The 21,673-nt window shown below is 44.7% G+C and overlaps 3 protein-coding genes across 3 annotated transcripts; 2 read left to right on the top strand and 1 right to left on the bottom strand.

Annotated features, from left to right (window-relative positions):
- The first annotated feature begins 28 nt into the window (after positions 1–28).
- LOC124464104 (natterin-3-like) lies at positions 29–2,185 on the top strand. Its single transcript, XM_047016010.1, has 3 exons — positions 29–109; positions 547–661; positions 945–2,185. The coding sequence occupies exons 2-3, from the start codon at positions 547–549 to the stop codon at positions 2,036–2,038; spliced, it is 1,209 nt and encodes a 402-aa protein (XP_046871966.1). The 5' UTR covers positions 29–109; the 3' UTR covers positions 2,039–2,185.
- A 313-nt stretch (positions 2,186–2,498) lies between these two features.
- On the top strand, positions 2,499–5,018 carry ptrh1 (peptidyl-tRNA hydrolase 1 homolog). Its single transcript, XM_047015858.1, has 5 exons — positions 2,499–2,917; positions 3,576–3,795; positions 3,938–4,037; positions 4,231–4,276; positions 4,404–5,018. The coding sequence occupies exons 1-5, from the start codon at positions 2,735–2,737 to the stop codon at positions 4,668–4,670; spliced, it is 816 nt and encodes a 271-aa protein (XP_046871814.1). The 5' UTR covers positions 2,499–2,734; the 3' UTR covers positions 4,671–5,018.
- Positions 5,019–16,590: 11,572 nt separating this feature from the next.
- Positions 16,591–21,641, bottom strand: tor2a (torsin family 2, member A). Its single transcript, XM_047015994.1, has 5 exons — positions 21,433–21,641; positions 20,664–20,929; positions 20,218–20,393; positions 19,897–20,024; positions 16,591–19,740 (listed from the first exon to the last, which is right to left on the bottom strand). Exons 1-5 carry the CDS (start codon positions 21,551–21,553, stop codon positions 19,496–19,498), a joined length of 936 nt encoding a protein of 311 aa, XP_046871950.1. The 5' UTR covers positions 21,554–21,641; the 3' UTR covers positions 16,591–19,495.
- Between the last annotated feature and the right edge of the window lie 32 nt (positions 21,642–21,673).

Genomic DNA, 21,673 nt, shown 5'->3' with positions numbered 1-21,673 from the left:
TTCTCACCTATTTATGGGGGGTAATTAGTCTTCAGGGGGAGGTTTAAAGGGGAGGTTTAAAAGGGAATGTGCACGTCAGCCCCAACCAGTGAAGGAGGAACCTGTCAAGGTAAAACAACTCCTTTACATCTACAACATTACCTGTACTAGAACTATAGTCTGTTGTTAAGGTTACCAGCAACATCAATATTTATCTTTTATATCATGTTAAAAAATGTATTTACTAAGTTGTTAGTTAACTGTCTCCTTTATGCCATGCACAACCTGTTGAGCTTTACTGGGATATACAGGTCTTTATCCAAAGCAACTGACAAATACTGCATATGGAATGGGCAGGGTTTTGTAATCTATCATACTGTATGTAATATATATATATACTGTATATGTGTACTATGTGCACGTCACACTATTAAAAATATACTCTTTGAAAGTCATAAAGTCTTGTTTTGTCACCCTTGATCTCTAATTATTGTGTTTGAAACTCAGCACTACCAGCTAGCCCAGCATTGTTTGCTAAAGTGCGTGCGTTCCTTCCCATGTGTTCAGATGAGGTTGTCTCTGCCCATGGTGCTGACTGTGCTGCAGCTGTGCAGCCCCGCCCTCTTCACAGACCCCCTGCTGTACATCACCCAGATAGAGGAAGGGAGGGAGGCGCCCAGCAGTGAGTGGCACCGGAACATCATGAACCAACCAAACGCAGTCATGTTCAACTAAATGTTAAAGTCAAGTGAAATGTGAAATAAATCAAAATCACTGTATTTCTTACAAATCTTTTTATTCTACTTAGACATTAAAGTTCGGTATATGTGATATGTATATATCAGTAATACATTTGACCAAAAAGTTCTCCTTCGTGAGAAACGCTTGCCATACATACTATATAGGCATGGTGAAAAACCTCCAGGAATTTGAAAAATCAAGACTTTCCTTCCCTCTTTCTGCAGAGGCCTGGCTAAACCCACTGCTTGAAGATGTCGTCCCCTCCTTTGAGTCAGGCAGTCCAGCCAGAGAGGCAGGCCTCCCGGGGAAGGAGACAGACCCTGCGCCCCTCATCACGTATGGGGACAACGCCAACCTGAAGTGGGTGCAGTGGGAGGGCTCCCTCCCCAACGGAGCGGTGGGCATCTACAACGGCTACACGGAACGCACCGAGTACATCTGCAAAGTCAACTGTGAGTCTGGCTTCTACACCCCCAGTAAAGGGAACGTCTGCCTGTATCCGTACGCAGACAAGGAGTATTCTTCCTCCAAGTTTGAAGTCCTGGTCAACGTCGACAACTTTGAGTTCCTGGAGTGGATCGAGGATAAGTACGGGTCCGTGCCGAAAGACTCAGTCAAGACCTGCACTGGGGTGGAAATCTACGTGGGGAAGAACAAGTACGGCCTGGGTAAGGTGGTGCCAATGCACGAGGCCTTCTTCCTGCCCTGGGAGGGAGACGAGTACTGGTACAAGAGCTACCAGGTCCTGGCCATCAACACCGACGCCTACAACCAGCACATCTCCCACGTGGAGTACGGCATCGACCAGATGGAGCTGTTCCACCACGCTCCCGAGACCATGCAGATGGCCAGGGTCACCAACCTGGAGTGCAACAGCGTGGGGAAGACCGTGAAGCTGGAGAAAACCAGCACGGTGGAGAAGACCTGGGACATCGGCAGGACCACCCGCAATGGCTCTGTGTCGACCATGAAGGCCAAGATACCCATCATCAGCCCGGGCAACGTGGACATGTCCAAGGAGCAGACGGTCAGCTTCTCCGAGGGCACCACCATGGTGGAGTCCATCAGTCACTCCATCTCCGTGGAGCTCCTGGTTCCCCCCAACCACTCCTGCGCTGTGAGGATGGAGGGGAGGAAGATGACCGCGGACATCCCCTTCACCGGGAGGCTGAGCAGGACGTACCAGAACGGCGACACCCACTGGACCACCATCACCGGGACCTACGATGGCGTGAGGGTGGGAGAGATCAACGCCGTGGTGGAGAGGTGCCAGCCTGTACCTGATGCTGTGCCCTGCAGCCCCTGCGACATGGACTGAGATAGATTTCTACCCCCGAGGTCGATTCTGAATTGTATTTTGCCAGCACACATCCCCTCAGAGGGAATGACCCCATTCAGTTCTGTTAATTTCACAGAAACAATGTAACAATGTTGTAACTCAGTGTTGTCATTATGTAACCAGTGTCTACTTTCCAAATAATAAATGTGTTCTTGTTGCAACATTTATTTAGCTTCTTTCTGTACATGTTTACTTGACACATACTCTTTAATTTTCCTTTTTATTATATCCTCATCCTTCCAATCAAGTATTATCATTCTAATGATCATCATCATCACCATCATGTGCTCAATACCAACTTTAATTATTTTCTTTCAGTTTTGTTAATGTGAAGATCAGATACACTATTTGTACCATGAATGAAGTACTAAACCTCCAAGCTAGGTGGCAGCACTTCTGAGCAAAGTCAGTGAGCCCCCTCTTTAGGATTTCTCTTTGACTTTGCTCTGAAGAGGCATGGCAGCTTGGTTGTTTTTTATCTGGATTTGACACTGTCCACTGTTGTTGTTTAAAGTTTTTTACTTTCTTGGGCTTATTTAAATGTCTTTGTTTATCGAGTTTATAGAGTGTCCATTTGAGCAATTTATCGATTAATGAGGCTATATGTCAGCCAACGTTAGCCATATTTCACAAATCTATGTCACCGGTTAGCTAACTGTTCCGTTTTGCGTTTTCATGAGAAACGTCACAATCTTCAGTAAACTTTGGCATTGTGTGTCACATTTTTGGAAGCTTCTGAACTTTGTCACAATGCGTCGACTTTTGTCAAAACTGATAAATCGAGCAATGCTGACAGGGGCATTTACTCCAGCGATGGGCAGCGAGGCAGAAATGCACACTAATGTTCGACGAAGATTGGTAAGTAAGCAGATAAGTGTAATTGTTTCTTTACATTGACACTGTCTTAAAATTAGATGATACGTTCAATGTGAATATCAAGTTGTGATATCACTTCTGTTGTTGCTAGAAAGTTACTTCTGAACAGTCGAGGCGTCACAGGAGAACGTTCTGTTTTGTTCAATCACTGCACTTAGCGTAAAGTCTAATTGTCTCATTAAGGTACAGCATGTTCTTTGGCTACAGTTAGGTTTTTGTCAACATTCCATCGAAATATTTTTGACTAACAATGTTTATTTTGACATCACAATGCTTGCTTCCTCAATATCATTTTCAGGACGATTGTTCTCCTGGGAAAGGAATAACATCTTGACTAAAATAAATATAATTATCAGTAGTGATTTATTTGGCTGATCTGAGCGGACTTTTTAAACACTTAAGCTAAATTGAATATTTTAGTTTCACATTTGTAGAAATATTTTTGCTTGTTATCAAGCTCTACATAAGCCTAATAACTACCATTAATTTCAGTCAGGTGTGTTAGAGAAGGTAGACATCTCAAACATACAGGAGAGTAGACCCTGAGGACCAGGGTTGAAAACCGCAGTACTAAACGATACTCCTTGAAAAAATGGTTGATGAAACTGATGAAAATGGCGGCGTCCATCTGTTCTGCCAGGTTGTGGGTCTGGGCAACCCGGGCATGGACGGCACGCGGCACAGCGTGGGCATGGCTGTGATCGCCGCCCTCGCCGACCGTCTCGGGGTCGCTGATCGGTGGCGAGCTGAGAAGCACGTGTCCGGTGAGGTCATCGTGTTGGAGCGTCAGGACACACAGATCGTGTTGCTGCGGCCTCGCCTGCTCATGAACATCAACGGGGTCTCGGTGGCCAAGGCAGGTAGGAAACCGACACATAGCTGAACCTGCTGTGGGTGGGGAGCCAGGAAACCCATGTCTACATCACTTCCTGTTTACAGACTTGATGACTTGGCTTAATGTGTTTTACATGATTCTATTTTCCTCTCACCTTGATCCTCCAGCGGGGAAATACAGCATCCATGCAGAGCACATCCTTCTGGTCCACGATGAGCTGGACAAGCCCTTGGGGAAGCTGGCCATGAAACTGGGGGGCAGTGCCAGGTGAGCGCCTCTGGAACTCTCTGGAATTCTTACTGCAGAGCGTACGAGCTGGTGTTGATGTTAGATCTTCTTCTAAGTAGTCCGGTAGACAACTGATCTGTGTTGTCGCTGACATTTTAGCCTCTGTATGCTCCCAGTAGGGTCACTTGTAAAGGGATCTGACCTGAGTCAAACTGTTAACTCGCATTCACAGGGGTCACAATGGCGTCCGCTCCTGCGTTGACTGTCTACAGACAGACGTAAGTATTTTTTTATTCTCACCCAGACTGACATTCTCTAGGACTTAAATCATCACTTTTGTTTTCTTTCACCATACGTCTTCACTTGCAAATGTTGTATTTTGACCCACACCGCCTCCCTAAACAGGTGATGCCCAGACTAAGGGTGGGCATTGGGAGACCGTCGGGTAAAACGTCGGTGGATCGCCATGTTCTCGGCCGCTTCTCCCAGGAGGAACAGAAGGTTCTGATGGTGGTTCTAGACCAAAGCGTGGACCTTCTCCTTCGCCAGCTCACCGAGCAGGAGGTGCAGTCCCCTGCGTCGCCACCAGGGGGCAGACGGACATCAAAAGCCAGCAAAGCGGGGGAACTGTCCACCTCGCCAGCCCAGGACTCTACCGGTGCACAGACCTGAGGCTGCAGTGCTGCTGCTAGAACTTTTAACTGACTGAAACAAAACGTCCTCAAAACAAAAAAAACTTGAATATGTGCAGATGGCTTTATTTATTAGGATTGTATTTATTTCCTGGACCAGGGTGCTTGCAAGGTGAATCCCTGAAGTTTGCATTCAGAAACGATGTTGAGGAACTGAAGATGGAGGTGGACGAGAAATCGATTTCTTGGTTGTTTGACCTTTGTTGGTCAGTAATCCACCCCGCATAATAATCTCAAAAACCTGAACAGGTGACCACAATCCAGATAAAATGACTTGACAGTTGAACCAAATAAAACATATAAACTAAGAGATATTGAACAAATTGTACTCTTTCAAATGGATTGCTTATAATGTAAAGCAAGCCTTATTTCTGGACTAATTGTCAATAATGTACTCATTGGTTCACCATATATTGATCACATGCTTTAATTGCTACGCTAAACACCCATTCTCCATCTATGAAGTGTCTTTAATGAGTTACATCCAGTCAAGAACTCACACAATAGTGAATACTACAGGCTGTAATAAAACCCCAGAAAAGAGCATATAAAACTATAGAAAGAGGCAATGTTAGAGAAAGGAAAATCAATACAATGGGCCAAATAGATTGCGATGGTTGGAGGAGAAAAAAAAGGGGGGGGGGGGGGGGGGGGGTCCAAGAGAAACAAAAGGGACCAAAGATTTTAAGATGGGGGGGGGGGGGGGGGGGGGTGTTTGAAGCCTTCTGTTTGGACATAGCTCAGAGTCACAATAGTGTAAGGGACACACTTGTGGATGTGGGGGAACGGTGGATGTGTGTGTGTGTGGCGGAAGGGGGGGGGGGAGATTCAAAGGACATTTCTCCACTCATGACAGACCTCCCAAACCCCTAGGACCCTTCTGCTTTCTTTAGGGTGACCCCCCTTGAGCCAGCCCTCCCCCCCCCCCCCCCCCCCCCCCCCCCCCCCCCCCCCCGTCAGGGCACTTTCCCCAAGCATCTCCTGAGTGGTCAGCCTGGGATGGTCAGCTTCAATAACTTTTCCTCTGAAGAGGTCAGAGGTCAGTGGCGGGGCTGGACACCAGGCTAATAGAGGAGAAGCTCATTTATTCAGGAATGGTGCCCCCCCCCCCACCCCCCAACAGCTTCACTAGCTCTGCCCCAGTGGGGGGTCTTTCCCCTAAGCTCACAGATGTGCTAAGACCCGGGCTATACAATAAGACACGGGAGTGGGATTGGAAACACTGCACACGCAGCATCCCTTAAAAACTACTGATTAACTCGAACGTTTGGGCTGATTGAGGAGGAACCGTGAAAGGGTCCAATTGTAAAAGGCGAAGGAATCCCGTCTCACCTGGCAAAGAAGAAGGATGGAGGGGGGGATGATGTGCGTGAGGAATGAAGGAATCTTGGGAGTTCCACAACGGAGGTTTCATGGCTAAAGACATGCGTGCTGTAGTTCCTGTTTCTGCTCACAGATCTATTGAGCCCAGTGGTTCCAGAGGCTCCATACGTCACACTCTCACCCAAAGAGCCTATTACCGCTCCCCCCCTGCCCCCGTTACCTAGCAACCATCCAGTATTGGCATGTGGTTTTTAATGCTGGACCAGCAGATGACCAGAGAACTGGAAACCAGGCAATCCTTCAGATCTCTACTGACTCATGTGGCTTGAGTTGAGACACACCAGCCAGTCCATGCTGACCTGAACACTGAACACCAGTCTGAACACTACACACCAGTCTGAACACTACACACCAGTGTGAACACTACACCAGTCTGAACACTACACCAGTCTGAACACTACACACCAGTGTGAACACTACACCAGTCTGAACACTACACCAGTCTGAACACTACACACCAGTGTGAACACCAAACACCAGTCTGAACACTACACCAGTCTGAACACTACACACCAGTGTGAACACCAAACACCAGTCTGAACACTACACCAGTCTGAACACTACACCAGTCTGAACACCACACACCAGTGTGAACACCAAACACCAGTCTGAACACTGCACACCAGTTTGAACACTACAACCAGTCAGAGTAATACAGACCAGACCGAACACTGCACCAGTCTGAAAACTGAACACCAATTTGAACACTGCACATCAGTCTGTCCAGCCGACCTCAACACTTGGGCTTTTACCAGAGATTCATCCTATCAACAAGGCGGCCAAGTCAGTATGAATGACTTGAAAGACCTACAGTACAACACAAAGTGTATTTTATGTGTTTTTGATTAGGGTTCATAATTATGCAGCGTTTTCTGACAAGGGTATGACTTAAAGTTCAATGACAAGATAAAATGGGATACAGTTTTACCCTTAATAAAACGCAAAAAAACCGGTATAAAGGGTATGGCTGATATTGAGGTCCAAGCAAGAGCTATTGAAGTGTCATTTAAATGAACCCTTGAATGTAAGAATGCTAGGTATTTACATGCAGGATAGAGATTCCAATCGTGTAGGATAGATTATTGGGGATTGACGAGTCTGATTTTCTATTTATTGCTTGCTTTTCACATAGACCTACTTAATTAAGGATTATCTATTTAATTTCATCTGTAAACTTTACATGTTGGTGTAGCCTAAATCAACAACTGGACATTTAGGAGGTCTTAATGTTCAATAAACAGAAACATGTATTTGTACTTTTTTTACGTACTTTTTTGCTGTACGAATAATTCAATTCTGATATGTGAATGTCTTGGTGGGCTATAGTTGTTCATCTTCCAGGGAATTAAACCAATCTTGGAGTGAAGTCCTTTCTCTCTCACTTTTCCGATGAGTAAGCATTAATAACGCGTCCTGTCCCTTTCATTGGCATAATCTTCAGCGATCTCGGGCCTCCTGCACTAAATTATTCTGACACGGCCGTGAAAAGGCAGCAGCGGGTAGGCCCTTAGAGAGGCAAATGAGCAACGAAATTGAGAAGATGTTCCCAGCAAAGGAAATGTTAACTCACTCCCAACGAAGGAATTCTGTGGATGAGTCCAACTGATATGTCTGAGGACCTAGAATCCCTGATGGCGGTTCCTTTCATATTCACCTATGAGACTGCAGCCCCGCGATGATCTATAAGGTGTAGGCCTAAATTCTATCCTAATAAAGGCTTATAGAGGCCTATTGGTCCAAAAGGTATTTTGTTTTGGTCCATTTTGTTTATTAAATGGGTAGTCTCTTAGTTAAACAAATAACAAAAAGAAAGATGTAGACATTCACATATAGGATTGGGACACGTAAGTAAAAAAAATGTCTACCATGGTAGGATGCATCTCCTGATTTGTGTGGTTCTATCACATTTTCCCCAAAATCAATAAGCCTACTCGTAACAGTAGCTTTTAATTTGATGCGTTCAATTTAGTTATTCAACCCAGCTATTTCGTGTACAAAAGAAAAAAATTGTATTGAGACAACCAGGCAGTTGTAATAGCCTGCGTAGCCCACAGTCTAATTTAAGATGAGATACACTTTATTGATCCTCACGCGGGGAAATGTAATATCTGCCTGATGCCAAGGATTCCGTAAACAAATCCACTGACTAATATTACAGATGTAACTATAATTACATACGTTAATAGAACTTGTTGCATGGCATTTGACCAGACCATTCAGGAATAATTGGAAAATCATTTTGTAAAAGTAGCTGAAGCTTATTAGTTGATGTTTATACAGCCTTTTAGTCCAGCTTCTGCATAAATAGGCCTATTCCTGCATGGGCAGTTTCCTTAGAACAACAGAAGTAAACGTCATTTGGAATTGTCAATACGTTTTGCAAGGTTAACAGTGTTTTGATTGTAATTGAAAATTGGACTGTTGTATCTTTAAGAGGTAGCTGGTCCTTCATTCGCAGCTGCTGGCTTGTGTGCTATCAGAGACAGTGCAGATTCATTAGTTCTTTAGCACAATGGACGTTTATCACCCCGTGGTGTTATTCAAATTCAGTACCAAGAGAGGACCATCCCCACTCCCTCTCGCCGACAATCTCGGTAACACCGTTATTGTTAGTGGAGCCTCAGAAAAGCCTTTGGATAGGCGAATAGCAAGCCAGTGCCATTCCAATGCAGTCATCCTATCAACTAATACTGGTTCGGAGAGCTCTACGACTTGACTCACATGCCTTTATACGCGTCCTATCATTTATCCATAAACTGGAGTACAGAAATTATACTGAAGAGCATGGAAGAGCAGGTGCATCAGCGGTTCAGCCATCTCTCTCTGGGCTTCCCTGGCGTCATCGGCGTGCAAGATGTGCTTCTTTGTAACCTTAACGTTTTCAAATCTAAGACTCTTAACTGCCATGAGGTAACGGTTTGTATCATTTGAAGAATTTGAAGTCGAGTTTAAGTGGCTGTCTTGGTCTACATAATCAGGTTGAAACTCAGTGTGTGCAAGAAGATGAGTCTTACAGGTGCACATATGGCGAAAAGGAGGCAGAATGGAGTTTGAAGAGCGTCGTTTGAAAGTGTGCGTTTACAACGATTTGTATTGATGCTGGAGAATACAACTCGAATTATTTACTTAAGTAGCCTAAACAACAACATTTATGTGTGGGTTAGTGTTCGATTGAATTACGAAAACTTCAACAGAGTATTTTGCTTATTTTTGATGGAGGCAATAGCTATAGCATACCAAGGCCTTGTTACTTTTGGTAAGCAAATTTGTTTCAGAGAATCTCGAATTTAATGTTTTCTCTTCGTGGTGCTTGAAATAAGATTCTAATAGGCTAATTGTTAATAATTGTAAAAAACGAAATGTGCATTGTATAACTAACTAGTTATAAATATATGTAGGCCTAGACGTTTAGTTATACAGTTATTATATGTTCAAAAGACTCCTTTCATAAATTGTATTTTCTGAATGATATAGCCTATCCTAATTCTACAGTCCATATTCAGGATATTTCCACAAAGAAACGCTGCCGACAATAATTTATTGAGTCAGTACGACTCAGTACACTGACAGTAAGTTTGACAGTTTGCATAACCATTTCACGTGCGTGATGAAGATACTACGTAGTCAACGAAGTCGATTAAGATCAAGCTAACAAATACAAATCGCTGGAGAAAATCTGAGCCCTCGCGGCTGATTGTCCAAACGCAATTCTTGTGAAATTTCAAACACAACCCGAGAATTGTGCATGGACATCTGTTGCTGAAGGTTCTTTGGCATCTGGATCTCTAATGAAAATCTATGTCACATTCAATACTTCGGTCTTTAATTCTTGATTGTGGATTTTTCCAGGTATTCTTGTTATTCTTCAATCGTCTAAAATCAGTGTCTGTTGATGAACAATTGGAGAGAATCCAGATAAAGGCTTAGCATAGGCCTCTTTGGCAAAATATTACAATTTTTCTTTAACAGAGAATCTTAATTAGGCAACCTGTCTAAAGTGGTTTAATGTGTTTTTAATAAGTTTCCAAAATGTTATACAGACCAAGCCAATTGTCCAACGATAGGTCTGTAACCTAATCATACATTAGGAACCCACTAATGTTTTGCTCTACAATTCCCAATTCTTCCTAAAAGCAGAAATCAAAGTCTTCTATTATCTTATTACTTTCGATAGCTCCATGCAAGGATAGGTTTGTTGTCGCTCTACAACGTCTTTGTAGGCCCCTTTTGTGGTGCCCAGGATTACAATTTGCATAATTCTTTAGGAATGTATCATTTTAATTTTGTTTAACAAACCAAGATCATTTCAAATGTTTAATCCTTTGAAGACAAGCCTCGTTATATTCCAATAAAGAAGGATTTTGTTTCTAACCCGATTTCAATAAGTAAATAAAGTATTACGTCAGTTTTACTCTTTCGTTTTTGCTCTCATTTTTATGTATGTTGTGTCTTACATAGGCCTAAAGACTTGACTAACAGGATGCATTTCTTATATCAAAACTAATAAATCTACATTGACTTTATAAAAACGAAGATCTAATGTTTAAGACTAGTGTACCTTATTGTTTATCGTTTAAAGATGTTGATGAGGATCAGAGAACCGGTGGCTATAAAGTATTTTTTTATCAAAGCTTTAATTTGGGGATTTGTTGCCAGACTAATAAGAACAATTTCTTCTCAGGCCATCATTTCTACCTCTAACAACATTGTCAAAAAGCTTAAAGGTGCTGGCCTAGTCACACAATTTCAAACTTTCATGTGTAAACTCAGCATCCTCAAATGTGTTAAAAACACACTGAAGACTGCGCTAGAAAATATTTCACTTTGGGATGCATGCTCACATAAAGTAACTAACATGTATATCAACAAAAAAATGAAAGAAGTTCATGATTGGGTATTCACATTATTGTACCAGTGTTGGGACAACATGGAAGTGAATCCAAAAAGGAGTGTGGGATGTCCAAATATAGACTCAGTGTCCTGCAGTGGGATGATGGTGTATTTGATTTTCACACCACACAGTATCGTCTCAGTCCAGATTTCTGGGGTTCTCTCAAAGGCCTCCCCAATCTCTCCCAGCATGCCAACAAGAGAAAGTGTGAGGGAGACTTCTAGGAACCGTTTCTCTGGTAAAGTGATGGGGTCTAGCATATTTTTTCCCTTTTCAGTTGACAAGTGAGGTGATCTAATAGTGGATTGCTTCCAGGGAGAGTTGTGTGTGGTCTGTTTATCTTCAAAGTAAAGTCCTTTTTATAAAAATCCATATTCAACACATTCCATAGATCCATTTTTAACAAAAAATCCCTGCTACTTACTTAAATCTGGATTAGTATATTTCTGCTATGTGTTGTCTAATCCTTTAAGTTTTTCTGAAAAAACACTTGCCAATCAACTTGATTTTATATCATATGAATAAAAAACAAAGGGAGGATTTACTGATTTCTTTATCAGAGTGCAAGAGCATTAAAAAAGAATTGGACCAGATGTACACAGATTCATTTAAAACATATTTCATACATATTCAAAATTGTGTGACAACCTGAGAGCTAATGATTTTGCCTGCAGGTCAGGATCTGGTATTGGCAAATTGATAGGTATTGATATTCATATCGACGAGACAGGCTATACTTAAGATCCTTGAATTAGTGATAATTAGAAGCATTTACCCTTTTCTGAGTCCACTCACCACAAGACTGTGTACATGCAAAGCCATTCACTCTTCAATACTGTTAGTATCCAGCCTCCAACGTATGAGTAAAACATGAAATCACACAAACACTGTGTAACCCGAGCACAACGCAACCAGATAAACAACATTGGAAAGAACCTCTCAATGAGGCAAAAATATGACTTCATCTTTCAGAAAACAAGAGTGGGAATATGAGCACGGGAGGGGGAAGGATTCAGAATCACTCCACGGCTCCAAAAGGTGACGTTTCGCCTCTCTCTCTCTCTCTCTCTCTCTCTCTCTCTCTCCCTCTCTCTCTCTCTCTCTCTCTCTCTCCTCTCTCTCCTCTCTCTCTCTCTCTCTCTCTCTCTCTCTCTCTCTCTCTCTCTCTCTCTCCTCCCTCTCCTCTCTCTCCTCTCTCTCCTCTCTCTCTCTCTCTCTCTCTCTCTCTCTCTCTCTCTCTCTCCTCCCTCTCCTCTCTCTCCTCTCTCTCTCTCTCCACTGTGACCTCCATGGCCTGATCGTGAGGCTCCGTCCATCACAGCTGGTCCCCCCCCCCCAACACCATCCCTGCGTGTATTCTCATCCGGGTCCCTCACGTCCTCCATGTCTCCTGGAAGCCCCGGTCACGTGACCAGGGCTGAGTGTCATCGCTATGGGTGACACCGCCCTTGCCTGTGAGAACAGGGGATGGACGGCGGAGGGTGGGGGGGTGGGGGGGGGGTGGGCGTAGGAGCATCAGAGGAATGACGTCACAGCATCCAGTCTTGGTCATGTGTGCTGGTGCTTCCAGGGATGGCTGAGAAACCTAGAAGGCTGATTTCGATCCTCAGCCAACCTGCTCACACGATACTGCGACAACAGACCTGAAAAAGGGACCGCCCAGTTTGCCACCATGATGGTCTTTATAGAGACGAGTGTCTCCACCATGGCTTTGCGTCTGCATGCGTCAGTCTGTCTTGAATGTGCAGGGATGCTAAAGTGCATTTAGCGCAGACCTCTCGCTAGGCTAGCATTTGGTGGTGGGAAAGTTGAGGAAGACAGGGACTGGGGAATTTCTTATGATTTCCCCCTCCCCACTCCAAAACACACACACATATCAACTCGCACACACAAGCACTCACACACCAAGTCAGCCACACACAAATACACACACACCAACTCACCCCCCCCACATACACACACATGCACACACTCACGTACACACATACGTATCCCCCCCTCCCTTACCCCCCGGAAATGTCATCACCAGTACCAAGCTGGATCCATCCATTTTGTTTTACACTGTGTGGTATTGCCCGCGCAGTATTCGTTCTGTTGAAAGGAGGAACAAACAATATTTAACTTAGCCTTTCAAAGAAACCACATCAAACTTTCCACCAATTTTAGTATAATTATTTTCTAAATGAGCCTTCTGCACCGGGGTGTGTATGTAAGCCTGCGCGTGTGTATTTGTTGGTGAGTGTATGTGTGTAGCTGCGTATGTATGTCAGTGTGTGTGTGTATTTGTTGGTGAATGCATGTGTGTGGCTGCGTATCTATGTCAGTATGTATGTCTGTTTGTGTGTGTGTACCCAATGCAGGTGGCTGAAAGGCACACGCATCCCGACACGAGCTAGAGACGCCTGGACGCGTCTCGGACCGAACGCTCATGCCATCCGTCCATCTCTCCATCTCTCCCAGCGCCCCTCTGCCACCAGTGAAGCCCCGCTCCTGTTGTTCCAGGCACACAGTGTGCTATCTTCTGTTTCACCACACAGCCCCATTGTTCCAGCCCCGTCATGGAGTCACAGAGACGACCACACTTTGCCTCCACAGCTGGGCTTCCATGGACGCCTGGACATCACCAACAAGAAACCAATAACAACAGCCGAATGCTCTACTGTGTGTTCCGTTGGTTTTTCAGGGAACAATTTCCATAGAGACAAGAGAGCGATCATACGTCATGTACATTAGAACCACGCTACAATCAATGTAGGCAACGGCCAGCCTTTTTTAACAGTGACATAACTGTACATTTGAACATTTCGAGAGAAGACAAAGTAAATTTAAACAGCATATTATATTTATATTCTGTAGTGTGATATTGGTGGATCTATCTTTGGCCGTATTTGTTGAAGCAGAAAACTGCAGCTGTCCCTAGAAAGTTCCACGTTCCTGGGCATGGTGAGCATTACCATAAGTTGTAGGTGGGAAAGGAACCATTCATCAGTCGGGGTGTTGGGAAAGTGACCGCGTCAAAGGACCGGGCAGAGTGTATGAGCAGCAGGCACACAGAGGTCAGATGGGGTAGGAGGGGGGGTCGTGTGTACTGAGGGGACGGGGGGTGGCCCCTGGTACTGTGTGTGTTTTAATTAATCATCCGGAGCTTGAAAGAAGATGAGCGGCATCGTTCCATTATACCCCCCCCCCCCCCTTTTCCATGGTAAGGCTTGCGGCCCTCACGGCTCATCTGACCACACAGAGGCCAAGGTCACCAACCCCCCCCCCTCCCCCCTTCATCCCACCCGGTCCTACCTCCCTCTCTCCTCCCTTCACCCCCTCCCCCTCCCGCCCCCCCCCTCCCAGGCCCCACATTCCCCCCGCTGCGCACCCTTTGTTCACCTGTTGTCGTGGAGACTCTATTGCCACAGAGACCACCCCTTTATTGTGGACGAAGAGGTTTGCTGGGGTCAGAGCAGAAGGTAAAATAACATATACCCCCCACACACACACACACACACTGACCCTATGTGACACAATGACACCAGGGTGGCTGATGGTCATTCCACCGTCCTCCCAGTCGTACCCTGTTTAGCTAACAGGCCCCAGACAAACACTCACACACATTACATCCAAGAGGGAAGACTTCTGTTTCCTGTTCTCCCTCTATAGACTTTTTCTCATCCAATGTGTTAACAAAGTTTATTTTTGAAGAAACACTACAAGTGCTAAAGGCTCCTTTCAGATGTTGGTGAACTTGCCACCATGGGGCAGTAAGCCTTCTGGCTGAGTTGCAGAACGACAGGGTCCCACTGACAGAGATGGGGTGCGTGGAGAGGAGGATGGTACCAGGTCAGTCCTTGTTTCCTCCTCTGATCTCCTCAAAGTGCTGTTCCAGCAGCCAGAGGAGGTTGCAGGAATGCAGGCAAGAGTTGGGTTTGGCCAACCGTCCCAAATGACTGCACTCACAAAAAAGGGTTTAACTCTTTGTCCACAATTGTCTCCCCACTACTCTGGCCCACATAACCCCCCCTCCCCCTCCTCCTCACTCCCAACACCCCCCCACACCCCCCTCTGTAGCCACACTACCCAGTCCCCTCTCCCCTACCTTTCCCCTGACCCCGGCCGCATGGATAAAAGACCCATCAGAAGTATCGCTGGCCACATTTACAAGTGAATAAGAGCCAAGAATGGAGCGGTTAAGAAGAAGAATGAGAAAACAGAGGGGCACTCACAGATGTGGCTGAGGAAAGGGGGGGGGGGGGCGGGAGAGGCCCATTGTTGCCCAATGGGGGTGGGGGGAGTGGCTTTTTACACCCCCCGATTTGTGATGCTGGAGCAGTGAGAGTGAGGGGTGGCCTTACAGACAGGGGAGAGAGAGAGGGAGAGAGAGAGAGATATGGAAAATGAGATGGAGAGAGGGAGGGAAAGAGGGTTAGAGAGACAGAGAGAGAGAGAGAGAGAGAGAGAGCGAGAGAGAGAGACCGAGAGAGAAAGAGAGCGAGAGAGAAAGAGAGAGCGAGAGAGAGAGAGGGTTAAAGAGAGAGAGAGAGAGGCTGGTCCAGCTGTCCTGGGGAGCGTGTGAACGCGGGCCCTGGGGTCAGGCCTGGGAGAGGTGGAGGAGGGACCAGGGAGGTCATCTTGGCGCTATATGGGCGTCTCATTGTCCGCAGGATGGCGATACAGAAAAGCTTTTCCTTTAACAGCGGCAGCTGGGGTGAAGAGGCCTCTCAGAGCCCTGACCCTCTGACTGCTGGTCACCCTCACTGAGGTGGGTGGGTGGGTGGGTGGGGGGGTAATGAAGTCATCACTGTGAGACTGAAGGGAGAAGTGGCATATGTGTGATGTGAGGATGGGTTCGAGGCATCTCTGAACATTGTAAGCTGATGGACTGTGATCCTTGAGAAAGTGACATCTCTCTGGCAACACTTTTGCTGTGACAAAAAGAAATCACATGTGTGTGTCGCGCATTCTCACAAACATCGACACACGTATCATACCTCCCACGCCACACACACACACACTCCAGAGGACCTCTGACACCTGTTCATTTCCTGTGGAGAAAGTATTCATTTCCTGTTGTGTGTTTGCCAATATGATATCAGCCACCCATCTGTGTCAGGGCGAGATGAGAGCTGCTTCTCTTCATAACATGCAGCCCAGCTGAGGTGACCAGAGGTAGGGTCCATCCATCCACTTCAAGGACTGACCCCACTAAGAATCCCTTCAAGAAGAAGCTTACGTACATCATTTGCTAAAAACGTGCAAAGAAGAGAAGAAAGTAAGCTGGTTGTAGCCCCGACTCTAATGAAGAACCGCAAGGACCCATCTGGGAGGCTTACACTCATGATGCAAGAGAAATTTAGGTTGCTGTTTATGTTACAAAGTGAATGGTAAATGAGTGTATGTGTTTGTGTGTCCAATTGTGAGATACTGTTGTGAGATACTGTAACTTTATTTTGGTGACACAACTTGTCATCAAGTTACTTCACACCAGTGTTATATAGGCTCAATCTGAAACCCTATGAAAACATATAGATATAGAAAGACTGTGTAGCTTGTAAACCTATTTATCGCATCATTCAAAATAGACAGATAGGGTACTTAAATGACACGAAACTCATGACAATGTTTGACAACACTGAATTGGATGTTTATTTTCAGTGACAAGGACGGAACTTGTTTGTTGGTTCCAGAACGAGTTTGGCACAGAGTCACTGTGGCCCCTGTGTTCAACCTAACACAGGCCCATTATCACCATGGTTATGAGGCACTTCATGTGGAACAGGGAGAAAAACTGAGACTGAAATTATTACAGAACATCAAATACATGGAATTAAGCTCAGGAATGCAGATTTTGTAGACTGACAGTCTTCAAAGTTCATGTATAAGCTCAATCTCATATTTTACAGGAAAGTGGGACATTGGATATTTACCTCAGTTAACAGTTCAGAGTCAATTCAAGTTTATAATGGTGCAAAACACAATGTACACTACCGTTAAAAAGTGTGGGGTCACTAAGAAATTGTTTTTCAAAGAAAAGGTCATTAAAATAACATCAAATTGACAGTGTGGACTTTGTTAATGTTGTCAAGGAATATTTTATACGGACGGGAAAAATCTGATTCTTAATGGAGTATCTACATTACAGAACCGTAACCCATTATCACCAACTATCAGTTCTGTGTTCCAGTGGCACATTGCGTTTGCTAATCCAAGTTTATCATTTGAAATGGCTAATTGATCATTAGAAAACCCTTTTGCAATTATGTTAGCACAGCTGAAAAGTGTTGTGCTGATTAAAGAAGCAATAAAACCGGCCTTCTTTAGACTACTTGAGTGTCTGGCGTGTCAGCAGTTGTGGGTTCGATTACAGGCTCGGAATGGCAAGAAAAGAGCGTTCTGGAACTCATCAGGCTATTCTTTTTGTGAAAAATACAAGGAATTTTCTAGAAACTGAGGCTCTCATACGACACTGTGTTCTACTCCCTTCACAGAACGGCACAAACAGGCTCACACCAGAGCAGACAGAGGAGTGGTATGCCTGGATCATGAAGCCAAAATGAGCAAGAGGACAAACACTTTAGCGTGTCTGGTTTGAGAAACAGACACAGGACTGCTGTAACGAAGCACCCACCGACGTAGCCTCCTAGACATCTCACTGGTCCTCAACTGGCCGCTTGTGATGACCAAGGGATGGTCTGGGAAGTGCTTGGGTACAGTGAGAATTGTAAAGGGGATCTTAATGAAGGAAGGCGCTTGATTGGAGCCACATTCTCCTACAATAAGTCATGACCCAAAGCATAGCTCCAAACTGCAAGAACTATTTAGGGAAGAAGCAGTCAGCTGGTATTCTGTCGATAATGGATAGGTCAGCTGATGTCAGCCCTATTGAGCTGTTGTGGGAGCAGCCTGATGGTATGGTACATAAGTGCCCATCAAGCCAATCCAACTTGAGAAAGATGCTTCAGGAAGCGTGGTGGTGGTGGTGGTGGGGGGGGGGGGATCTCTTCAGATTACCCTAACTTATTATTTGACGAAAGCAAAGTTTTGAAGGACACAATTATTTCAATTAAAAAGATGATTTAAAACCATGTCAATTACTATTTCCTTTTCATTTAGCTCTATACCTATTCAAACTCAATGTGATTTCATGGAAAACAAGGACATTTCTAAGTGACCCCAAACTTTTGAGCGGTATGTTACCTGGTAATTTATTCCATCTGTACCCTTGGCAGTGGAACAACCATGTTTGTTTAAATATGTATGCCATATTTTCACAAGTCAGTACAATACTATATTGTTTACAGTATACTGTGGTATTCTACAGTATAAAACCCTGCAGAGAATAGTTAGTTTAATGTAGCTATTTCAGGATAACAATTAACTATCACGTTTTTTAGGCTGAGCATACATGTACCTTTGGTAGAGTACATTATTTAGATGTATGCATGCATCACTCATCTTTTAAACTCAATTTACACAGACATGTTTTATAACCAATCAGTAATGTTTTGTCAAACAACTGTGTAGTTATTGCACGTTGGAACCGTAGAATTGATTTGGTCTTCTTCCACAGCAATTTCTAAAAACATCTGAGCTAAAACCTGGATATCCTTACATTAAAATACCTTAGTAAACATACAGTTTTATGAAATAAATACTGGCATTCAAACACTTGATTTAGCAAGTCAAACCAAATGTGTCCCAAATGTTAAAATGGTAAATACAACTAAATAAATAATGAAATTAATTAGAAAGCACCCACTTGTTTCACTTCATCTCTACTATCCAAGGTAGTCTTTACTGCCACCTGCTGGTTTAAATATGTTTTGTCGTCACAAAGCAACAACATGATCTAGCAAAAACATGTATTTCTAGAAACTCACAAGCCTAAAGACTTTTCACACTGCTATTTTGAATATTTTGTACTTAAAAAGAAGATACTTTTTTCAACCCTAACCCCTTAATTTTCGCCTGATCTCCAGACTGACAAATGGTACTTCCTCTTCTTGCAATCGTCCATTCCAGACATCTCCGTTGAGAGAACAACAACAGCATGAAGCAATATGTTACTTCGATGTTACTGCTTCCTTCCACCCAAAATATGTTTAAGAGATTAAGGCACCATTCTCTTTTCAACCAGGGCCAGCAAGGTTAAAGTCTTGATTTCAATACCTCTTTATAATCTATACTGTCAGTCCAGTCACACCATGACTTAAAGGGTAACTTGGCACTGAGGTAGAGGAGCAAGAGGTACTATGAAAAGATCTCGCCTTATTAAGTCTTTGGACCAGAGAACCTCTCCTATGGCGTGTGATCTGGGTCCAGCCCAGGATATTGACATTCAGTCTCATTCCAACACTGCTATGGCCAATTAAGTGCCTGGGCAACGGCAGCCTAGCTCTTCCCTTTACATGTCTCATTAGGCGGAAGGAGAAAACCTCTCAACTCATCGGAGAGACTTCAAATTCAGTCCAAGTCTCTTAAAAGTTCCTCCAAATAGGATCTCTTCAGCAGGTCCTGTGAAGGGGACTCTCTCTGCAGTGGGCTCAAAGGAAGAGGCTGATTTTGGCAGCGACAGACTTGCAGCCTGTGGTGGAGAAGTACTGGCCCTGTTGAGGAGAGTAGAGCATGGCTCCCCCTACTGCCTCGACCACGTCACTGCGACGGCCCAGGCCCCGCCGAGACAGCTCCTGATGGGCACAGCGCTCCACGTGTTGTCTGCTTAGCGGAAGGAAGGGCACGTACCTGGTGATGAGCTTCTCCTTGATGATGCTGGAGTGGTAGAAACCACCTGGAGGGAGGGAGGGAGAAGAGAGAGAGAGACAGAATCCTCTTTAGAAAGGATACCTCCTGGAGTAGCAAATGAGGAAATCTGACGAATAACACCATCAAATTCTGTGTAAAGTTCTCTAATTTTCTTTTTCTCCCACTGACAGGCAGTTCTTACTTCCAGTGCTGTTGAACAGGGCCTGGGAGATGCTGTCCTCCAGGTCCCTCGATCTGATCTCCTCTCGCTCCCTACCAGCCTGGCGGACCTCTACAGCCAGACGGTTAATCACTTTATCCCCGGTGGTACTAGAACCAGAGAGGCAGAGAGAGAAAGAGAGAGAAAGACAGAGAAAGAGAGAAACGAAGAGCAAGACAGAGCGAGAGAAAGAGAGGTAAGTTCAGAGGCCCATATACAATCCACACACGGTGAAGTCAAGGACATTTGCAGGCCGGGCGACAACTTTCACAGGTCAGTGAGCACCTAGCTAGGATGTGCTACCTGATGAAGACGTAGATGGCTTTGCGGTAGTTGGTTTGGAACACCACGTGGGACGGACCCAGGAAGGGCTCCAAGATGTCAACCAGGCCTGGCGGCATCTTCTCCATCTCGTCAAAGATGAATACAGAGCGAGCGCAGGCGGTCAGGTTTCCCTCCACCCACCTCTTAAGATCCTCCTTCAAGGTGAAGACAAAGTGTTGAAAACAGAGCAGAGGCAAAAATTTCAAAACAAATGTTAGACAAGTAAAATGCTGTTGGCCATCGATATTTACATGGTGATACTAAGTCTTCTACTCAAATACTGATGAACAATGCTACGTTGTCAACAAGAGGCCAAAGTACAGAAGTAATCACGACTGTGTGTATGTAGTGCATAGTAGATGTGTTGATTAATTGGAAAACAAATAGGGTATGTGACGTTGGGAAATATAAGACACGTATCCTACCCTGTACTGTTTGACACGGTCTGCTAAGGGGAAGTGTAGGGTGGGCACAAACTGGTGGACATAAGGGCTGCCCATGGCTTTGCCATAGAGGTGTTCTCCCAACATGGAGCTGACTAGAGTCTTGCCCGTCCCAGAAGAGCCATGAAAGGACAAGACAAGTGGTCGGTCTGGGCTCTCCTTCTGGAGAAACCTCGACATCTCCTCTGAAACTATGTCCTGGACCAGATGCTGTCCAAAGATGTTTTTGTAGAGGTCCCATTCCAGATCTGTGATGGGCAGAAGATAAACGTCAGATTTTAACTTCGGTTGTGTCATAAGCGTTTCCAAATAAAATGTTAATGTAACTCAGATTGCCTTGCTAAGTAAGTGATCAAGGAAGGTCAAGCGTCAGTCGTGGTACTGATCGCACAACTGGTTTTTGACAGCTGACAAGTTAAAATAGTCATCTGACATACTCAGTTACTACGTTAACATGTAGCTACTAGCTCTAACATGATAGCACTAGCTACTGTACAGTAGCTAGCTTATGCTGATTGCTTCCAACTACTGTAGCAAATTACCCAACTAGCTAGCAAGCGCTGCTATGAAAGAGCGAGACAGCCGCGCTAGACACCATAACCCTGGTTTACATTTTATGTTTTTGTAAGCTAGCACTAGCTAGCAAGTTCGATGACGGTGGGTAAGAAACTACCAAACCACCGTAGTTAAGGCAGGTTCCCGTACTGTAGCTTGATCTCACCCCACCCAAGTTAAAAGCGCTGATACCGACCTTTAAGGTTTGGGTTGAAATCGCAATTACAGCTGCTAGATATGTGACAGTAAATTCCCAAAAAATCACCCTCGACAGGGATGAAGTAAATCAAAGACAACACAGCTATGTTAACAAACATTATGGTTTTGTCTTTACTTGTTATGTGCTAACAATATCTGCTAACCCAGCTAGCTCTACGTGTGTGGGACACCAAAATGGACTTGCACGACGACAAAAAAATAACGGACAACTAGGGGGC

Source organism: Hypomesus transpacificus, unplaced genomic scaffold, assembly GCF_021917145.1.
Source record: "Hypomesus transpacificus isolate Combined female unplaced genomic scaffold, fHypTra1 scaffold_31, whole genome shotgun sequence".
Taxonomy (NCBI): Eukaryota; Metazoa; Chordata; class Actinopteri; order Osmeriformes; family Osmeridae; genus Hypomesus; species Hypomesus transpacificus.
Note: the sequence above shows the minus strand (reverse complement) of the source record. Positions and strands in the feature narration are given on the sequence as shown.